Source organism: Anolis sagrei, chromosome 10 (assembly GCF_037176765.1).
Source record: "Anolis sagrei isolate rAnoSag1 chromosome 10, rAnoSag1.mat, whole genome shotgun sequence".
NCBI classification, from domain to species: Eukaryota; Metazoa; Chordata; class Lepidosauria; order Squamata; family Dactyloidae; genus Anolis; species Anolis sagrei.
Genome location: NC_090030.1, coordinates 13,781,285 through 13,801,786, shown reverse-complemented (window position 1 = coordinate 13,801,786; position 20,502 = coordinate 13,781,285). Strand labels below are relative to the sequence as shown.

The window sequence follows — 20,502 nt, the reverse complement described above, 5'->3', positions numbered from 1 at the left end:
AATATAACATACTGTATTGTTGAAGGCTTTCATGGCCGGAATCACTGGGTTGTTGTATGTTCAGGAGGCATTTTCTCCTGACGTTTCGCCTGCATCTATGGCAAGCATCCTCAGAGGTAGTGAGGTCTGTTTGAACTAGGAAAATGGATTTATATATCTGTGGAATGACCAGGGTGGGACAAAGGACTCTTGTCTGCTGGAGCTAGGTGTGAATGTTTCAACTGACCACCTTCATTAGCATTTGATGGCTTGGAAGTGCCTGGGGGGAATCTTTTGTTGAGAGTGATTTGATGTGCCTGGTTGTTTACTCTCTGTTGTTTGGCTGTTGTAATTTTTGAGTTTTTTAATACTGGTAACCATGAAAATCTGGCTACAGAGAGTAAACAATCAGGCACATCAAATCACTCTCAACAAAAGATTCCCGATGCCTGACCACCGTCTCCCAAAGCAGTTGCTCTACTCCGAACTCAAGAACGGAAAACGGAATGTTGGTGGACAGGAAAGAAGATTGAAAGATGGGCTCAAAGCCAACCTTAAAAACTCTGACATAGACACTGAGAACTGGGAAACCCTTGAGCGCTTCAGCTGGAGGTCAGCTGTGACCAGCAGTGCTGCAGAATTTGAAGAGGCACAAATGGAGGGCGAAAGAGAGAAGCGTGCCAAGAGGAAGGCGCATCAAGCCAACCCCAACCGGGACCGCCTTCCACCTGGAAACCGATGCCCTCACAGCAGAAGAAGATGCAGATCAAGAATAGGGCTCTACAGTCACCTACGGACCCACCGCCAGGATACTACACTGATCCTCGGACTACGAGGGATCGCCTAAGTAAGTACAATATAGTAACGTATAATGCTAATATTGTGCTATGCTAATAATATAATTCTTTGTATGCACATATAACTTGTAAGCCACTCTCAGTAACCTTTGGGGTGAGAGACGGCGAGGTATAAATGTAGTAAATATATACCCAGCGCAGGAGCCTGTGGCTTGCAGGTAGCCCTTCATGCCTTGGCTCTTGGAAATTTGTATTGTATGGTGTGTATTGTATTGAAGGAAGGAAAAAGAAGGGAAGGAGAAAAGCAAAGTGTAAATAAAGTACAAGGAGCAAAGAAGGAAGAACGGAATAATTGAAAAGAAGGAAAGAAAGAAGGAAGGAGAAATGAAAGAAGGAAGGAGAAAGGCAAAGTGGAAGGAAGGAAAAAATGAAAAGGGATGAAGGAAGGAGAAAGTGGAAGAATGATACAAGGAGCAAGAAAGGAAAGAAGGAAGGACTGAATCATTAAAAAGAAGGAGAGGAAGTAATGAAAGAACAAAGGAAAATTAAATAAGGAAGAGAGGAACGACCAAAAGTTGGAGATGTAAATAAAGAAAGGAGGTGGTATAAATAATTCAAAATAAAGGATATTAAGAGGTAATCGTGGCTTTATTTTCCCAGAGCAGGCAAACATGCAAAAGACCTTGAAGAGGAAACGATGGGTTGCATTATTATTATTATTATTATTATTATTAGAAACACAACAAGATGAGTCCACAGCAAACAAGATCACTCTGCTGGCTGTTGTATTGCATCACACGTCGGACACTTCCCAAGTGTCTAGGACTGTGTGATGTATCGGCAAATAATGCGTGCAGATCCCAATAAGGTGGCCTTCTGTAGCTGGCAGATGGTACTTTTGTCAACACCGATTGTGTTTAAGTGCAGACCAAGGTCTTTAGGCACTGCACCCAGTGTGCCGATCACCACTGGGACCACCTTGACTGGCTTGTGCCAGTCTTTGCAGTTCAATTTTTAAATCCTCATATTGTGTCAGCTTTTCCAGTATTATTATATTATTATAAATAATAATATTGAATTATTATTTTCCAGTATTGTTATTATGAATAATAATAATATTGAATAATAATAATAATAATAATAATAATAATTCAATATTATTATTTTGGCACTGTTGTTTCGACTTTCCTCTTTGCTCACACTGAGCTCTAAAAGCTCTTTATTATGCCCTGTATATATAAAAGTTGAGGGACCTAACAGCACACACTCAGACAGCAGGGAAGTAAATTTTCCAAAATCGCTAAAAATCCATTATGAATGGCTTTTGTTTGTATCTGTACGACCGGAAATAAAAGACAAAGCAGCATATTGTTCCCAGTGTATTCTGTGCCTGCCAACAAGGATGGGGCAATGAAGGCAAATTGCATGGCTCCACTTTGCTGGGAACATTTGCAAAAAAGTTGGTATTGATAGTTCTCACGCAACCATGACACAAATCAGGAGAAATTAAAAAGTGCACAAAAGTGGTATCGCCATTGCAATTTATCATCTGTATTCATTGTGTTGTCGGAGGCTTTCATGGCCAGAATCACTGGGTTGCTATGAGTTTTCTGGGGCTGTATGACCATGTTCCAGAAGCATTCTCTCCTGACATTTTGCCCACATCTATGGCAGGCATCCTCGGAAGTTGTTAGGTCTGTGGAAACTAAGCAAGTATGGTTTATATATCTGTGGAATGTCCAGGGTGGGAGAAAGAACTCAAGTCTGTTGGAGGCAAGTATGAATGTTGCAGTTGGCCAGCTTGGTTAGCATTGAATGGCTTTGCAGCTTCAAAGCCTGGCTGCTTCCTGCCTGGGGGAATTTTTTTGGGGGGGGGGTGTTAGCTGGTCCTGATTATTTCATGTCAGGAATTCCCTTTGAAGCATGTGGAAAATTTCAACAGAAAGGAGGAAACCATGAAAATGAAGAAAATTTTAAAACTCTAAAATCAGGACAGTAAATCAAGAGCAACACTCAAACAACCGGGGAATACAGCCCAGAAAACTCACAGCAACCCAGTTAGTGTTCCTGTTTTTATCAAGATCACAAAAAGCTGGGTCTACATTGCCAAATAACACCATGTTAGAAAATTTGGAAATGTTTCTGTTCCTTAAGTGGCTGAGGCAGAAAAGGAAGGGGCCCAAGGCTGTTAGGAATTGTGGGAGTTGAAGTCCAAAACACCTGGAGGGCCCAAGTTTGCCCAGGCCTGCTCTATACTGACCATATCATACAGTTCAAGATCTTATGCTAGTTTTTTTTATTAATGAAGACAAGGATATCTAGGGTATTCTAGTTTTTTAGAGTACGAATAAGTAGCCTTACAATCACGTTTAGGAAGAAAGTTGGAGAAGATCAACAGTTGGAAAACGACCGCACCAAAGAATGGTAAAAATGGCAAATCCTGAGCGTTGGTTGTATTCATTCCAAGCTTTTAGGTATATTTAACCTGAGGGCGTCCAAAGCTGTAGGGGTTTCTTGCCCCGTTCGGGTAATGGTTTGGCTCATAGTAGTCAGCCCGAGGAAATCCTGAGGAACCTGATGTCTGAAAGAAAGGCAAAATGGGACTCAATTAATGCATGGAAAGGGTTTAAGGAATGAAGACGTTGGACTTAGAGAGTCGAGAATGTCATTTCAAATAATCACATCTGCAAAAGTCAAATATCTCATACTGATTGGGATATTTAGCTTGTCTGATTTCAGCACTGCTCCTTACTTAGGCGATCCCTCGTTGTCCCAGTAAAATTGTCCTCCAAGTTCGGTGTCCTGGCGGTGGGTACGTAGGTGATTGTGGAACCCTATTCTTGACCTGCATGTTCTCCTGCAGTGAGGGCACAGGTTTCCAAATGGAAGGCAGTTCCAGTCAAGGTTGGCTTGATGCGCTTTCTTTCTTTTGGCATGTTTCTCTCTTTCGCCCTGCATTCCTGCCTTTTCAAATTCTACAGCACTGCTGGTCACAGCTGACCTCCAGCTGGAGCGCTCAAGGGCTTTGAGCCCATCTCTAAATCTCTTTTCATGTCCTCCAACATTCTGCTTTCCGTTCTTGAGTTCGGAGTAGAGCAACTGCTTTGGGAGACGGTGGTCAGGCATTCAGACAACATGGCCGGTCCAGCGGAGTTGATAACGGAGGACTATTGCTTCAATGCTGGTGGTCTTTGCTTCTTTCAGCATGCTGACATTTGTCTTCCCAAGAGATTTGCAGGATTTTTCAGAGGCAATGCTGACGGAATCGTTCCAGGTGACGTCTGTAGACAGTCCACGTCTTGCAAACATATAGCAGGGTTGGGAGGACAATAGCTTTATAGACAAGCACATTGGTATCCCTACGGATGACTCAGTCCTCAAACACTCTCTGCTTCATTCAGAAAAATGCTGCACTCGCAGAGCGCAGGCAGCGTTGTATTTCAGTGTCAATGTTGACTTTTGCAGAGAAGTGGCTGCCAAGGTAGCAGAAATGGTCAACATTTTCTAATGTTACACCATTTAGCTGTATTTCTGGCACTGCAGCACTGCTTCTATACATAAACCAATCGTTTCCGATCATTTCAATATCTGCCTGATTAACTGTTGAGTATTTTCTTCCCACTCGCACTATAGTTCTTGCTTTGGTACACCATGATTTTGCATTAAAGATAATTACTCCGATCTGTTTAAATGCAGTACAGGCAGTCTCCAACTTACAAACATCTGACCTACATATGTCTCTTAGTTAAGAACAGCTGAGACAACAGGAAGTGAGAGAAATCTAAGAAGGAAGGAAGGGGATTTCTCTCCTGGAAGAGTTATTATCATGGGGAAAAGGGGTCTCCACTGAAGGTTTCCACAACGAGCCATATTTTACAATACCCAATTGAAATTTGGGTGCATCTTACAATTGATGACATCTTACAAATTGAGGAAACACAAGTAATATAATCAATGTTATTTGTACATACCGGAAATGGCTGCATAGCCATAGCTGTAAATGGGTTTTCTTCCTCATAATCCTCATAGTTGCCCACATAGCCGCCGCGTTGAGGAGGTGGGCCCGGTAAACGATTATTATTTCCCATTTGAACAACTCTTCTCAGCGGCTGATGTGGAGCATAGCTGCCATGATAAAATGAAACATAAGATTATGTTTGTCTGCACAGACAGACGGATGCATAGACAGAGCAGAGAGAGAGAGAGACGTACCTGAACCCTCCAAAGAGAGGTAACTCAGCTTGTTCATAAGCATTGCTTTGGGTTGAGAGTTTGGGGAATTTCACATTTTGAGCGACGCCATCATCCTATAGCAGGTAAAATAGAAATGCAAAGTAATGTCTGGTTAACCCCAAAAAACTCAATCAGTACTTCAAGTTTGTTATGTTGGGCAAGTTTACTTTAGATCAGTGTTTCTCAACCTGGGGGTTGGGACCCCTGGAGGGGTCACAAGGGGGTGTCAGAGGGGTCAACAAAGACCACCAGAGAACACAGTATTTTCTGCTGGTCATGGAGGTTCTGTGTGGGATGTTTGGTCCAACTCTATCATTGGTACGGTTCAGAATGCTCTTTGATTGTAGGTGAACTATAAATCCCAGCAACTACTACTCCCAAATGTCAAGGTCTATTTTCCCCAAACTCCACTAGGGTTTATGTTGGGGCATATTGAGAATTCATGCCAAATTTGGTCCAGATCCATCATTGTTTGAGTCCACAATGCTCTCTGGATGTAGGTAAACTACAGCTCCCAAAACTCAAGGTCAGTGCCCACCAAACCCTTGCAGTATTTTCTGTTGGTTATGGGAGTTCTGTGTGCCAAGTTTGATTCAATTCCATCGTTGGTGGAATTCAGAATGCTCTTTGATTGTAGGTGAACTATAAATCCCAGCAACTACAACTCCCACAGGACATAATCAATACGCTCCCCCAATCCCACCAGTATTCAAATTTGGGTGTATTGGGTATTTGTGCCAAATTTGGTCGAGTGTATAAAAATACATCCTGCATATCAGATATTTACATTACTACTATTCATAACAGCAGCAAAATGACAGTTATGAAGTAGCAATGAAACTAATTTTATGGTTGGGGGTCACCATAACATGAGGAAGCGTATTAAGGGGTGGTGGCATTAGGAAGGTTGAGAACCACTGCTTTAGATGCATCATCAGTGGGGTTCAGTGTGCTCTCCAACTATAGGATAAACTACAAATCACACTACAGTGAGTCAGTCCCCTCAAACCCCTCCAGTAGGTTGAGTTATGGGGGTTCCGTGTGCCAAGTTTGGTCCAGGTCCATCATCGGTGGAGGTCACTGTTTCCTTGATTGTAGGTGAACTACAACTCCCAGAAAGGAAGGTCAATTCCCCCAAAACCCCACCAGCAATCACATTTTGGCATATAAGGTATGTGTGCCAAGTGTGGTCCAGATCCATCAGTGTTTGAGTTCACAGTGCTCTCTGGGGTGTAGGTGAACTATAACTCCCCCAAATATGGGGTCGCCGTATTTGACAGGGAACTTGATGGTGGGGTGCACAGGTAGCATACCATTTTAGGATGTTTCTCAAACGAACCTGTGCCATCTATAGTGAAAACTTCTTTGAACCTCCCTCTATTAAAAAGAAAATTCTCAGAAGCTGTTATAACAAAAAGAATAAGCATGTATGACTATTTACCTTTCTTCCCCGTGGTTGTGGCACATGTCTATCAACCGGCTGAGGAACATATGCTGTGTTAGGTTGTCCTTGAGGGACATGTTCTCTCGGAGGAGCACTGAAGAAAGAATATACGAGACAGAATATATATTGTATATCAAAAGGTGTACTTGCAGTTAGGTTTACTTCTGGAGAGAAGAAAGGGTGGGTGAGAGGCATGAGCAGAGACTGAGATGAAATGGATATTTGTGAAATCATAGAGTTAAAAGGGTCTTTGGAGGTCACTTGGTCTGACCCCATTCTCCATATAGATGCAACACCTCTGGCAGCAATGCTAAGAGGTGCTTATAAAGTCGGTGCTTTAACACCTCCCGCGAAAGAGATACCACCACCTCTCAATGCTGCAATTCTAGTGTTCAACCATTCATTGTTGGGGCTTAGCAACAAGACTCAGAGAACGAGGAAGAGACTATTCAGACTTCCCACTGAATAGTCTGTGTGTGATCCGGGTGATTTGCAGGCCTTTGATCAGAGAGAAGTGCCAAGTTGTTTGGGATTCCAATGTCGGTTCTGTTTCTGAATCGGCCTTCAGAAGAAGATTCAGCAGATGGGGAGGTTTCCCGCAATATCAGATTAGGCCTCTGCACGGAGGGAGTGAAGGACAGATTAATTAGGCCCCCCGGTGAAACAGTGAGTTAAACTGCTGAGCTACTTATCAAAAGGTCACAGATTCAAATCCAGGGAATGGGGTGTGCTCCCACTGTTAGCCCCAGCTTCTGCCAACCTAGCAGTTCAAAAACATGCAAACGGTTCTGGCCCAGACTACCTGTCTGAACGTATCTGCTGTTACGAACCATCACGAAGTTTAGGATCATCTGGAGAGGTCCTGCTCTCGGTCCCACCACCATCGCAAACGCGATTGGTGGAGACAAGGGGCAGGGCCTTCTCAGCAGTGGCCCCCCGTCTGTGGAACTCTCTCCCCAGAGATATCAGACTGGCCACCTCCCTCCTGTCTTGTAGAAAGAAACTTAAGACTTGGCTATGGGACCAGGCATTCGACTAGCAGCAAATGGAGAGATAACCTAGGAAACCTATGACAATTAATTGACCCAGACTCGGATTTGACTTTTAACTGGCATGTTTATTCAATTGTTTTAAATTAATTTTTATGTTTTTTAATTGTATTTGTTTTTTTTAATCATTTTATGATGGTAATGCATCTTATGATGCTTGTTGTGAGGCAGCCCTGAGCGCCTCCCCCCCCCCTCCCCCGGGGGGGGGGGGGGATGAGAAGGGCAGGGTATAAGCATAGGAAATAAATAAATAAATAAATAAATAAATAAATAAATGTGAGTAGATCAATAGGTACCGCTCTGGCAGCAAAGTAACGGCACTCCATGCAGTCATGCCAGCCACATGACCTTGGAGGTGTCTACCGACAACGCCAGCTCTTCGGCTTAGAAATGGATATGAGCACCAGCCTCCAGAGTCGGACACAACTGGACTTAATTTCAGGGAAAAACCTTTACCTTCAGAAAGACTCTGTGAGAAATCCTTAAAATGCAGGTGGTAAAGAGATGACCTCGTGGCTTCTTGTTCAGGTTTGTGCTTAAATTAAGTGATGTTTAGTTGGTGTCTTCAGAGTAGACAATGATGCCATAGAATCAAGTTCCTCTTTCAGCTCTCAAGTTCATGAATCAAGCCTCTTGTGTTTGCCTATGTTCCTGATAGAGTTTGCCTCGGAAAAGTTCCTGTTTTCGTGCTTATGGAATTATGCCTATGCTCTTGACTTCCTGGATTTCATGTACCTTGCTATTTTGGACTACTGATCTTTGTATACATAGACTACAGGTACTTCATAGCACCTTTTCTACTGCTTTTTAGGAAATATTTCTTTCCTCCTTTGTATATGCTTTTTGTAAATAAACAGCTGTAGTTAGTTTCCCCGCGTGGTCAGCCTGTGAAGGCCAGAGTACAACATTTGTAACATTAGAACAGGTTATTTATGTATTTATTTATTTACAACATTTCTATGCTGCCCTTCTCACCCTGAAGGAGACTCAGAGTGGCTTACAAGATATATATACATATATATTATATTATTAGCGAAGTACAATATCTGTATTATATATTACTATATTGTACTATACCATTATATTGGAATATTATCAGTAATATTACATGTAATATAAAATATATAATTATGTCATATTATTATTATTAGTAGTAGTATATTGTATTACATGATAATACTATAAATATTGTATGTATATAAAATATATTATATTATATTATATTATATTACTAGTTGCACCTGCCACGTGTTGCTGTGGCCAACCTTCCCTCCCTCTTTCTCTCCTTTCTTTCTCTCCTTCCTTTCCTCCCTCTTTCCTTCCTTCCCTCTTTTCCTTTTCCTTCTTGTTTCCCTTCTTATTTCTTCCTTCTCTAGCTCTTTCCTCCCTTCTTTTGTTCTTTGGTTCCATCCTTCCTTCTTCCCTTCCTTCTTCCCTTCCTTCCTTCCTTCCTTCCTTCCTTCCTTCCTTCCCTCCCTCCCTCCCTCCCTCCCTTCCTCTTTCTCTCTTTCTTTCCTTCTCTCCTTCCTTTCCTCTCTCTTATTTATTTATATACTTATTTATTTGCAACATTTATATGCTGCTTTTCTCACCCCGAAGGGGATTCAGAGCAGCTTACAAGACAGACAGACAGACAGACACACACACACACACACACATATACATACATACATACATACATATATACATACAATACATTATACCATGAGCACAGTACAATATCAGTGCTATACATCACTATATTGTACTATACAATTATATTGTAATATTATTAGTAATATTACATGTAATATAAAATATATAATTATAATATCATATTATTAGTATTAGTATTATACTGTATTGCATTATAATATTATAAATATTATATATACAATATATTATATATAAATTAGCATAGCACAGAAAACAAGGTGGAACTGTCTTTCCTTCCTTCTTTCATTTTTTTTCTTTCCTTCTCTCCTTCCCTCTTTCTCTCCCTCCTTCTCTCCTTTCTACCTTCTCTACCTTTCTATCCTTCTCTCTTCCCGCCTTCTTTTCCTCTTTCTCTCCCTCCTTCTCCCCTTCCTTCCCCCTTTCTGTGTATATGTGTTTTGTGTGTGTATGTGTGCATATATGTGTGTTTGTGTATATATGTGGTTTTGAGCATGTGTTGTAATGTAATTTTTCTTTTTTGGCTTTTTAAGTCTCTTTTGTTGTGTTTTCCAGTGGTTTTATGAGTGATAGTCATTCATTGGCCTGATAGGTGTATTGTATCAAAATTTGGTGTCAATTCGTCCAGTGGTTTTTGAGTTATATTAATCCCACAAACAAACACTACATTTTTATTTATATAGATATTATTAGCATAGCAGAGGAGACAAGGTGGAACTGTCTTCTGGCCCCCTCTCTCTGTGTCAAAATCCACATGCCTCCAATTCATATATATACAGTGAAATGGCTGGAGATGGCACGCTTGGGAAGGGATCCAATGTGGTGTTGTGGTTCAAGTCTTGGACTACGGTTTTTAGAAACTAGAGCTCGGATCCCTGCTCACAGCTATGGCAACCTATTAGGGTTACACAAAGCTCAAGGAAAACTCTATAGAGTTTCCTGCAAGCCCTCGACTTGGCGTAAGACGAAGCAAAGTCAGGTGAAGGATTGCAGCCAAAAGAAAAATGCACCAGGTAAGGAAAGGTGGTCTTGCTAACTTGGCTAACTTACCTGCGTCGTTTTGCGCTTCTTCCCTCCTTGTTTTTGCAGTAGTTGACCCACTGCACTGCTACAGCAGTGGTCGCAGACAGGGCTATTGCTGGTACAACGATGACAATAATCAGGTCCAAAGTGCTCCAAAGCTGGTCACATTTGGGACCGAGGTACCAATAATTTTGCCAACCTTTTCGGTAAGAAGGGCAGCTGTGGGCAGAAAGAAGTAGACTAACATGAGAAGAGATCAAAGACACACTAATCTAAGGATTATTACAGCTTGACATCCCTTTAACAATGCCATGGAGACATGACAACTGTAGCTTTACAAGATCTTATAGAATCCTAGAGTTGGAAGAGACTTCATGGGTCATCCAGTCCAATCCCCTGCCAAGAAGCAGGAAAATTGCATTTAAAGCACCCCTGACAGATGGCCATCCAGTCTCTGTTTAAAAGCCTTCAAAGAAGGATCCTCCACCACACTCTGGGGCAGAGAGTTCCACTGCTGAACAGCTCTCACTCAGGAAGTTCTTCCTAATGCTCAGATTGAATCTCCTCTCTTGTAGTTTGAAGCCATTGCTTCACGTCCTAGTTTCCAGGGCAGCAGAAAACAACCTTGCTCCCTCCTCCCAATGACTTCCTCTCACATATTTGTACATGGCTCTCATCATATCTCCTCTCAGCCTTCTCTTCTTCAGGCTAAACATGCCCAGCTCTTTAAGCTGCTCCTCATAGGGCTTGTTCTCCAGACCCTTGATCATTTTAGCCTCCCTCCTCTGGACACATTCCAGCTTGTCAACATTTCTCTTCAGTTGTGGTGCCCAGAATTGAACACAATATTCCAGGTGTGGTCTAACCAAGGCAGAATAGAGCATGGGTAGCATGACTTCCCTGGATCTAGGCACTAGACTCCTATTTAAGATCTTTAGCCTTGTATTGTCGAAGGCTTTCATGGCTGGAATCACTAGGTTCTTGTGGGTTTTTTCAGGCTATAGGGCCATGTTCTAGAGGCATTTCTCTTGACGTTTCGCCTGCATCTATGGCAAGCATCCTCAGAGGTAGTGAGGTTTATTGAAGGTGGTCAGCTGAAACATGAAGGTGGTCAGCTGAAACATTCACACCTAGCTACAGCAGGGAAGAGCTCTTTGCCCCACCCCAGCCATTCCACAGATATATAAACCCATTGTCCTATTTCCAATAGACCTCACTACCTCTGAGGATGCTTGCCATAGATGCAGGCGAAACGTCAGGAGAAATGCTTCTAGAACATGGCCCTATAGCCCGAAAAAACCCACAAGAATCTTTAGCCTTCTTTGCCAAAACATGTTGGTGCCTCGCCAAATCCCATGATTCCATGGAAGTTAAAATGGGGTCAAACTACATTAATTTGACAGTGTAGATGCACTCTTTGACACATCTGGACTCTAAACATTCAAGCTGCAGAATTCAGGTAACACTGTGTGCTGCCTACAGCTGCATTGACTTTCCTCAGCAACCCAATATCTTTCTTTTCTATTTCTATTAGGCCAATGATCTGGGGATGGCCTGGTCTTGAATTGTCATTAAAACCTATGGGTTCCATGAATGCTGATGATAAATATTCCCAGAACTATGGATCAATGCACCTGCCTGCATCACTGGTTCATTTCAAGGTTTATCTGTGGTTATATTTGATCTTCAGCAGTGGTTTTCAACCTTCCTAACATCGCGACCCCTTAATACAGTTCCTCATGTTGTGTGACCCCCAAACATAAAATTATTTTCGTTGCTCCTTCATAACTCTAATGTTGCTACTGTTATGAATCGTAATGTAAATATCTGATATGCAGGATGTATTTTCATTCACTGGACTAAATTTGGCACAAATACCCGAGGTGCCCAAATTTGAATACTGGTGGGGTTGGGGAAAAAATAGAACTTGACATTTGGGAGTTGTAGTTGCTGGGATTTATAGTTCACCTAAAATCAGAGAGCATTCTGAACTCCACAACAATAGAACCTAAACCAGTCTTTTCACACATAACTCCCATGGACAACAGAAAATACTGGAAGGGTCTGGTGGGCATTGACCTTGAGTTTTGGAGTTGTAGTTCATCTACATCCAGAGAGCACTGTGGACTCAAACAATGATGGATCTGGACCTAACTTGACATAAATACTCTATATGCTCAAATGTGAACATTGATGGAGTTTTGGGGAAAATAGAACTTGATATTTGGGAGTTGTAGTTGCTGGGATTTATAGTTCACCTAAAATCAGAGAGCATTCTGAACTCCATCAACAATGGAACTGAACCAGTCTTTTCACACATAACTCCCATGGACAACAGAAAATACTGGAAGAGTCTGGTGGTCATTGACCTTGAGTTTTGGAGTTGTAGTTCATCTACATCCAGAGAGCACTGTGGACTCAAACAATGATGGATCTGGACCTAACTTGACATAAATACTCTATATGCTCAAATGTGAACATTGATGGAGTTTTGGGGAAAATAGAACTTGATATTTGGGAGTTGTAGTTGCTGGGATTTATAGTTCACCTAAAATCAGAGAGCATTCTGAACTCCATCAACAATGGAACTGAACCAGTTTTGGCACACACAACTCCCATGGACAACAGAAAATACTGGAAGAGTCTGGTGGTCATTGACCTTGAGTTTTGGAGTTGTAGTTCACCTCCAACCAGAGAGCACTCTGGACTCAAACAATGATGGATCTGGACCAAACTTGGCATGAATACTCAATATGCCCAAATATGAACACTGGTGGAGTTTGGGAAAAATAGATTTTGACATTTGGGAGTTGTAGTTTCTGGGATTTATCGTTAATGTACAATCAAAGAGTACTCTGAACCTAGCCCACAATGGATCTAACCCAAACTTGGCACACTACCAACATAGCCAACACTGAATATTGGTGGGGTGGGGGGGGGGGGCTGTTTTTGAATACTGGAAATTGTAGTTCACCAACACCAAATAGGATGAGGACAGGCGGAGAGATCTTCAGCCTTCTCTGCCAAAAGGGTTCCTAAGATTATCAGAAATAAGTGTTTTCTGATGGTCTTTGGCAACCCCTCTGATACCCCCCTCGTGACCCCCTCCAGGGGTCCCAACTCCCAGGTTGAGAAACACTGATCTACAGGAACCCTCCCCGTGACTTACTTGCAGAAGGGCCTTTGGTCTTTGCACCCACAACTGATTCCAGGGGGGCAGAAGTCGAGCACATTGTTTCCTAGACAGCTACCAAAGTCAGCAACATGAGTACAACTGGCTGTAATAAAAAGGGAGAGAGAATTAGCGGCATAGTTTTTTTTTCATGCCAGGAGCAACTTGTGAGAGAATTGGCCGTCTACAAGGACATTGCCCAGGGGACGCTCGGATGTTTTTATGTTTTACCATCCTTGTAGGACGCTTCTCTCATGTATCCTCATGGGGAGCTGGAGCTGACAGGGGGAGCTCATCTGCACTCTTCCAGGATTTGAATCTCCAACCTGTCAGTCTTCATTTCTGCCAGCACAAGGGTTTAACCTACTGTACCGCCACTAGCACCATAGCAAGTCTACAGGAATCGTCTTTCTGATATTAGGAGGAATCCGGCGTAGTTTCGTAAACATGTTGTGGTATTGTTTTTGTCATTTGTCATCAAGCCATCTTTTCACATATAGTAACCCTGTGAATGAGAGGAGCTCCAAAAACCCCAATCCTCAGCCTCACTCAGATTTTGTAAACCCAACCACTGCTTCCATAGATGACTCGGAAAAAGTTAAGTTTGAAGTTATTGGGGTTTACTTCCTTGTTACCACAAAATTTACATGTGTGATTTGCAATCAATCCCATTTATAATCTATTAGTATCTAGAGAAAGATGCCCCTTCAATGGATCATTTTTTAAAAATAATCAGAAAACCTTGGGTGCATTGTAACCGGACATGGGCAAACTAAGATCCGGGGGCTGGATGTGGCCCTCAGGCCCTCTTCATTTTCCCTGTCCTCTCGACATAAGGACATGGTGGCCCACTTACTTAGGTGATCCCTCGTTGTCCGAGTAGGATAGTCTTCCAGGATTAGTGTGCTGGCAGTGGGTATGTAGGTGACTGTGGAGCCCTATTCTTGATCTGCATCTTCTTCCAAAGTGAGGGCATTGGTTTCCAGTTGGAAGGCGGTCTTCGTTGGGGTTGGCTTGACGCGCCTTCCTCTTGGCACGTTTCTCTCTTTTGACCTCCATTTGCACCTCTTTGAATTCTACAGCACTGCTGGTCACAGCTAACCTCCAGCTGGAGCGCTTGAGGGCCAGGGCTTCAAAGTTCTCAGTGTCTATGCCAGAATTTTTAAGGTTGGCTTTGAGCACATCTTTAAATCTCTTTTCCTGCTCACCAACATTCAGTTTTCCATTCTTGAGTTTGGAGTAGAGCAACTGCTTTGGGATATGGTGGTCGGGCATCCGGACAACATGGCCGATCCAGCGGAGTTGATGGTGGAGGAAGAAGAAGAAGAACTTTATTTTTCTACCCCGCCTCCATCCCCCCAAGGGGACTCGGGGCGGCTTACATGGGGCCAAGTCCAAGCAACAAATTAAAAGCAAAGACAACAGCAAATTACAAATTAAAATAGCGCAAACAGTATAACAGCAATAAACAAGTATCAAGCAACAGCAAACCAATTTTGGAGGGGGAAAAAATGCCAACATACAAAATGATTAAAAAGTAAATAATAGGGCTGGGCAACCACGGAAAAATTTGTTTCTAAACTCGATTCGTTTTTAGGGGGGTTTTGCGATTCGATTTTTAAAAGAATTCCGAAATTTTCCTTAAAAAAAATTCGATATTTACGAAATTTCATAAATTATGAATCAATTACGAATCGATTTCGAAACAATTACGAATCGATTCGTTAATGGCGGGCACGATCACGCAATACGCTAAAAAAAACTCCAAATGGGACAGGAAGCTTCCCTCTCCCTCTGTTGTTGACTGTTGGTGTGATAATTTATTTTTTTTTCACTGAGAAAACAAACAGCAACCCTAAAACTTGCACCAGACATGCGGAAATAATAACAAAACGATTTTGAATCAATTACGAATCGATTTCGAAACAATTACGAAACAAATTGAAAAAATTCGTTTCGTTTTTTAGTTGCTCCTGAATGGTTCAATATCGCTTCGTTATCAAAAAAAATAACGAATTACGAAATTAACGAACGAAATCGCCCAGCCCTAGTAAATAATTCAATGGTGGATAGGAACATAAATGGCACAGGAGCTATCATGAGAACAGAGCAATTAAACAGGGTCAGGATCATCTCAGTTTAACTTAAATATATGAATAATGATGTAATATAGGAATTCAGAACACATCATGCGAGGATGTGCGGGGCTGGATGAATGCAAAGCTGGGATGAAAATTGCTGGAAGAAACATTAACAACCTCAGATATGCAGATGACACCACTCTGATGGCCGAAAGCGAGGAGGAGCTGAGGAGCCTTCTAATCAAGGTGAAAGAAGAAAGCGCAAAAGCCGGGTTGCAGCTAAACGTCAAAAAAACCAAGATTATGGCAACAAGAATGATTGACAACTGGAAAATAGAGGGAGAAACCGTGGAGGCCGTGACAGACTTTGTATTTCTAGGTACAAAGATTACTGCAGATGCAGACTGTGGCCAGGAAATCAGAAGACGCTTCCTTCTTGGGAGGAGAGCAATGTCCAGTCTCGATAAAATAGTGAAGAGTACAGACATCAGACTGGCAACAAAGATCCGCCTAGTCAAAGCCATGGTATTCCCTGTAGTAACCTACGGATGTGAGAGCTGGACCTTAGGGAAGGCTGAGCGAAGGAAGATCGATGCTTTTGAGCTGTGGTGCTGGAGGAAAGTGCTGAGAGTGCCTTGGACTGCGAGAAGATCCAACCAGTCCATCCTCCAGGAAATAAAGCCCGACTGCTCACTGGAGGGAAAGATACTAGAGACAAAGTTGAAGTACTTTGGCCACATCATGAGGAGACAGGAAAGCCTAGAGAAGACAATTATGCTGGGGAAAGTGGAAGGCAAAAGGAAGAGGGGCCGACCAAGGGCAAGATGGATGGATGGCATCCTTGAAGTGACTGGACTGACCTTGAGGGAGCTGGGGGTGGTAACGGCCGACAGGGAGCTCTGGCGTAGGCTGGTCCATGAGGTCACGAAGAGTCGGAGACGACTGAACGAATGAACAACAACAATAGGAATTCAGATTAAATGGTGAAAACAGATCATGGTACAATTGTTTGTCATAGGGATCATCAGTCGAAGGCACAACGAAACATCCACATCTTTAGTTCCTTACAGAATGTGGCCAGGGAGGGTGCCTGCCTGATTTCCCTAGGGACCTCCCTAGGGAGGGCCATCGCTTCAATGCTGGTGGTCTTTGCTTCTTCCAGCACGCTGACATTTGTCCGCATCATTATATAGAAAGGGCAGGGGAGAAAGGCACGCAGAAGCTGAGAGCCTTCTGGAGTGCTCTCAGCCACTCCATGTCTCGCCATCCTCCCTGCATAAGGATGTTCCGAGTGGCCCCATCCTTATGCCAAGAGGATGACCCAAGGAAGGCACACAGTGGCTGAGAGCCCTCCGAAGCATTCTTGGCCGACGCCTGTCTTGTCCTCCTCCCGGAATAATGCCGAGAAGACAACCAGAAGATCAAGGGAGGAGCATCAGGGCATGTCTCGTTTTCCTCCCAGCATAAGGATGGAATGAGCAGCCTCATCCTTATGCCAAGAGGACAACCTGAAGATGACCCGGGCCCTGCACAGCGCTATCCTCTCACAGGCCCTCTACCTTCCGGGTCCGTCCCACCCAGCGCCTGCCCAGCCGCCCTCTCTTCTGGCCCAGCCCTTGGTCGGGCCCACAATGTGGCCTCAAAGCTAAAAGGTTTGCCCATGCCTGATCTACACTGTAGAATTAATGCGGGCTAAGACCCCTTCAGCTGTCATGGCTCAATGCTCTGGAACTGTGGGAGCTGTAGTTTGGTGAGGCACCAGCACTCTTTGGCGGAGAAGGTTAAAGGCTTTGTAAAACTATGATGCCCATGAATCTATGGTATTGAGACAGTGAAAAGTGGTGTCAACCTGCATTAATTCTATAGTGTAGATGCACCCTTTTTGACCTATGCTCCTAGTTTGAAATGACCCCATGTGTTCCTTACGTTCTGTTGCTTGCACGGTCAGCCAGCTGATGGACAGCCAAATAAGCAGAGGCCAGAGGGCATTGGAAGTCAACATGCTGCTGGATTCCTCTCCCAGCGAGAGTCGGCCTTCTCCTCTTACGTCTCCCAAGTCCTTGTACAGGTCGTCCAGTTTTCAGTTTTGATTTTTCTTGCTTTAAGAGGCCAAAGGTCTTGGATTTTGAACTTCTTTTACAGCATTCTGACTTGTTGCAAATTACTAATTAACTTCTCGATAGAAGGGGAACCTCACTGGATCAATTCCCACTTTAATATTCCTTGGGGAATTTTTTTAAAAATTTATTTTGAAAAATAAATATTTAGAAAAGGTGAAGAGCGCAAACATCACCATTCATCTTGGTTACATAGAAAATGAGCCGAGAGTGAATTCTCATGGGAGACTTTGGAAAGATAGAAGAACGAGAAGGAAGTGCAAAACCTCTCACTTTTGTGGGGGTGAGGAATGTTGAACCCGAGTGAAAATGGGAAAACTGAAAAAAAAACCCACTTAAAATTTTTCTGAGGACCTGATTTTCCACACATTTGATTAATATGTATTCTCTTGGCCATCCAGTCCAACCCCACTCTGCCAAGAAGCAGGAAAATCGCATTCAAAGCACCACTGACAGATGGACATCCAGCCTCTGCTTAAAAGCCTCCGAAGAAGGAGCCTCTACCACACTCTGGGGCAGAGAGTTCCACTGCTGAACAGCTCCCACAGTCAGGAAGTTCTTCCTAATGTTCAGGTGGAATCTCCCTTCCTGTAGTTTGAAGCCATTGTTCCATTGCGTCCTAGTCTCCAGGGCAGCAGAAAACAAGCTTGCTCCCTCCTCCCTATGACTTCCTCTCACATATTTATACATGGCTATCATGTCTCCTCTCAGCCTTCTCTTCTGCAGGATAACATGCCCAGCTCTTTCAGCCACTCCTCGTGGGGCTTGTTCTCCAGACCCTTGATCATTTTAGTCGCCCTCCTCTGGACACATTCCAGCTTGCCAACATCTCCCTTCAGTTGCGGTTCCCAGAATTGGACACAGCGTGATTCCAGATGTGGCAGAATAGAGGGGTAGCATGACTTCCCTGGATCTAGACACTAGACTACTATTGATGCAGGCCAAAATCCCATTGGCTTTTTTTGCCGCTGCATGACATTGTTGGCTCAAGTTTAAATTGATCACCATGAGGACTCCAAGATCTTTTTCACGAGTCCTGCTGTTGAGCCAGGCATCGTCTCCCATTCTGTATCTTTGCATTTCATTATTTTTGCCTAAGTGGATACTTGCATTTGTCACTGTTGAACTTCATTTTGTTAGTTTTGGCCCATCATCTCTCTAATTTGTGAAGATCGTTTTGAATCCTGCTCCTGTCCTCTGGAGTATTGGCTCTCCCTCCCAATTTGGTGTTGTCTGCTCACTTGATTATCGTGCCTTTGAATCCTTCGTCTAACTCTATATAAATAAAAATGTTTATTTGTGGGATTAACATAACTCAAAAACCACTGGACAAATTGACAGCAAATTTGTCCACAAGACACCTACTAGGCCAAGGAGTGGCCATTACAAAAAAAAAATAATTGTCAGTTGGGAGTTGTAGTTGCTGGGATTTATAGTTCACCTACAATCAAAGAGCATTCTGAAACCCACCAATGATGGAATTGAACCAAACGTGGCACACAGAACTCTCATGACCAAGAGAAAATGGAAGGGTTTGGTGGGCATTGATTACGAGTTTGGGAGTTGTAGTTCACCTACATCCAGAGAGCACGGTGGACTCAAACAATGATGGCACAAAAGACTCAATATGCACAAATATTGACATAGAGTTTGCGGGATATAGACCTTGACATTTGGGAGTTGTAGTGACTGAGATTTATAGTTCACCTACAATCAAAGAGCATTCTGAACTCCATCAATGATAGAAAAGAACCAAACATGACACACAGGACTCCCATGACCAACAGAAAACACTAGAAAGGTTTGGTGGGCATTGGCCTTGAGTTTGGGAGTTGTAGTTCACCTACATCCAAAGAGCACTGTAGACTCAAACAATGATGGATCTGGACCAAACTTGGCATGAATACTCCATATGCCCAAATATGTACACAGTTTGGGGGAAATAGACCCTGACATTTGGGAGTTGTAGTGCCTGTGATTTATAGTTCACCTACAATCAAAGAGCATTCTGAACTCCACCAATGATAGAATAGAACCAAACATGACACACAGGACTCCCATGACTAACAGAAAACACTAGAAAGGTTTGGTGGGCATCGGCCTTGAGTTTGGGAGTTGTAGTTCACCTACATCCAAAGAGCACTGTAGACTCAAACAATGATGGATCTGGACCAAACTTGGCACGGATACTCAATATGCCCAAATATGTACACAGAGTTTGGGGGAAAAAAGACCTTGACATTTGGGAGTTGTAGTGACTGTGATTTATAGTTCACCTACAATCAAAGAGCATTCTGGACTCCACCAATGATAGAATAGAACCAAACGTGACACACAGGACTCCCACGACCAACAGAAAACATTAGAAGGGTCTGTTGGGCATTGACCTTGAGTTTGGGAGTTGTAGCATAGTGGACTCAAACAATAATGGATCTGGATCAAACTTGGCACGAATATTCCTTATGCCCAAATATGAACACAGATGGAATTTGGGGAAAATAGACCTTGTCATTAATAAAGATGCTGAACATCTTTATTAAGGTGTTATAAATATTTTAATTTGGCTATTAAAATTAAAAACAAACAAAAAAATTCAAAATGTTAGGGATTATCCACCTGCAGCTTTCCTTACCTGTTCTCCTAGATTGGTTTTGATGCCTGGAGGCAGCCTCCAAGAGCTTGATCTCAGGTGAGACCATGACTTGGACATGTCTCTGAGAGAAGCAGCAGGAACCTTCTGCATCTTCCTCTGAGATTATTGAACAGGGTCTCCATGTTCTTGCATCCTTTCCTTGGGTCCTCTTTTCCCTCTGAAGCAGTTTGAAAGTAGAGGAGGGAGAGAATTGTGATGTGGGGCCCATTGTGACTCTTGGTGGGGTCATGCAGGCTGGGAGGACAAGGTGGGATGGAAGCCAGGCAGCAGCAGGGGCTCAAAGCAAAATCCCCATCACGCT

At 43.0% G+C, this 20,502-nt stretch overlaps 1 protein-coding gene across 1 annotated transcript; it reads right to left on the bottom strand.

Annotated features, from left to right (window-relative positions):
- Positions 1-1,948: 1,948 nt before the first annotated feature.
- LOC132763152 (uncharacterized) lies at positions 1,949-17,561 on the bottom strand. Its single transcript, XM_060756542.2, has 7 exons — positions 17,358-17,561; positions 13,348-13,456; positions 10,206-10,397; positions 6,451-6,547; positions 4,989-5,083; positions 4,748-4,901; positions 1,949-3,357 (listed from the first exon to the last, which is right to left on the bottom strand). Exons 1-7 carry the CDS (start codon positions 17,431-17,433, stop codon positions 3,247-3,249), a joined length of 834 nt encoding a protein of 277 aa, XP_060612525.2. The 5' UTR covers positions 17,434-17,561; the 3' UTR covers positions 1,949-3,246.
- Positions 17,562-20,502: the final 2,941 nt, after the last annotated feature.

What these genes read in the sequence shown, in the direction of transcription:
- LOC132763152 (XM_060756542.2), bottom strand. Translation starts at nt 17,433, where the DNA reads ATGTTGACTTCCAATGCCCTCTGGCCTCTGCTTATTTGGCTGTCCATC. An exon ending in GACCGTGCAAGCAACAGAAC is followed by an intron (nt 13,457 to 17,357) that starts GTAAGGAACACA and finishes TTTTTATTACAG; the next exon opens with CCAGTTGTACTCATGTTGCT. An exon ending in CACAACCACGGGGAAGAAAG is followed by an intron (nt 5,084 to 6,450) that starts GTAAATAGTCAT and finishes TACCTGCTATAG; the next exon opens with GATGATGGCGTCGCTCAAAA.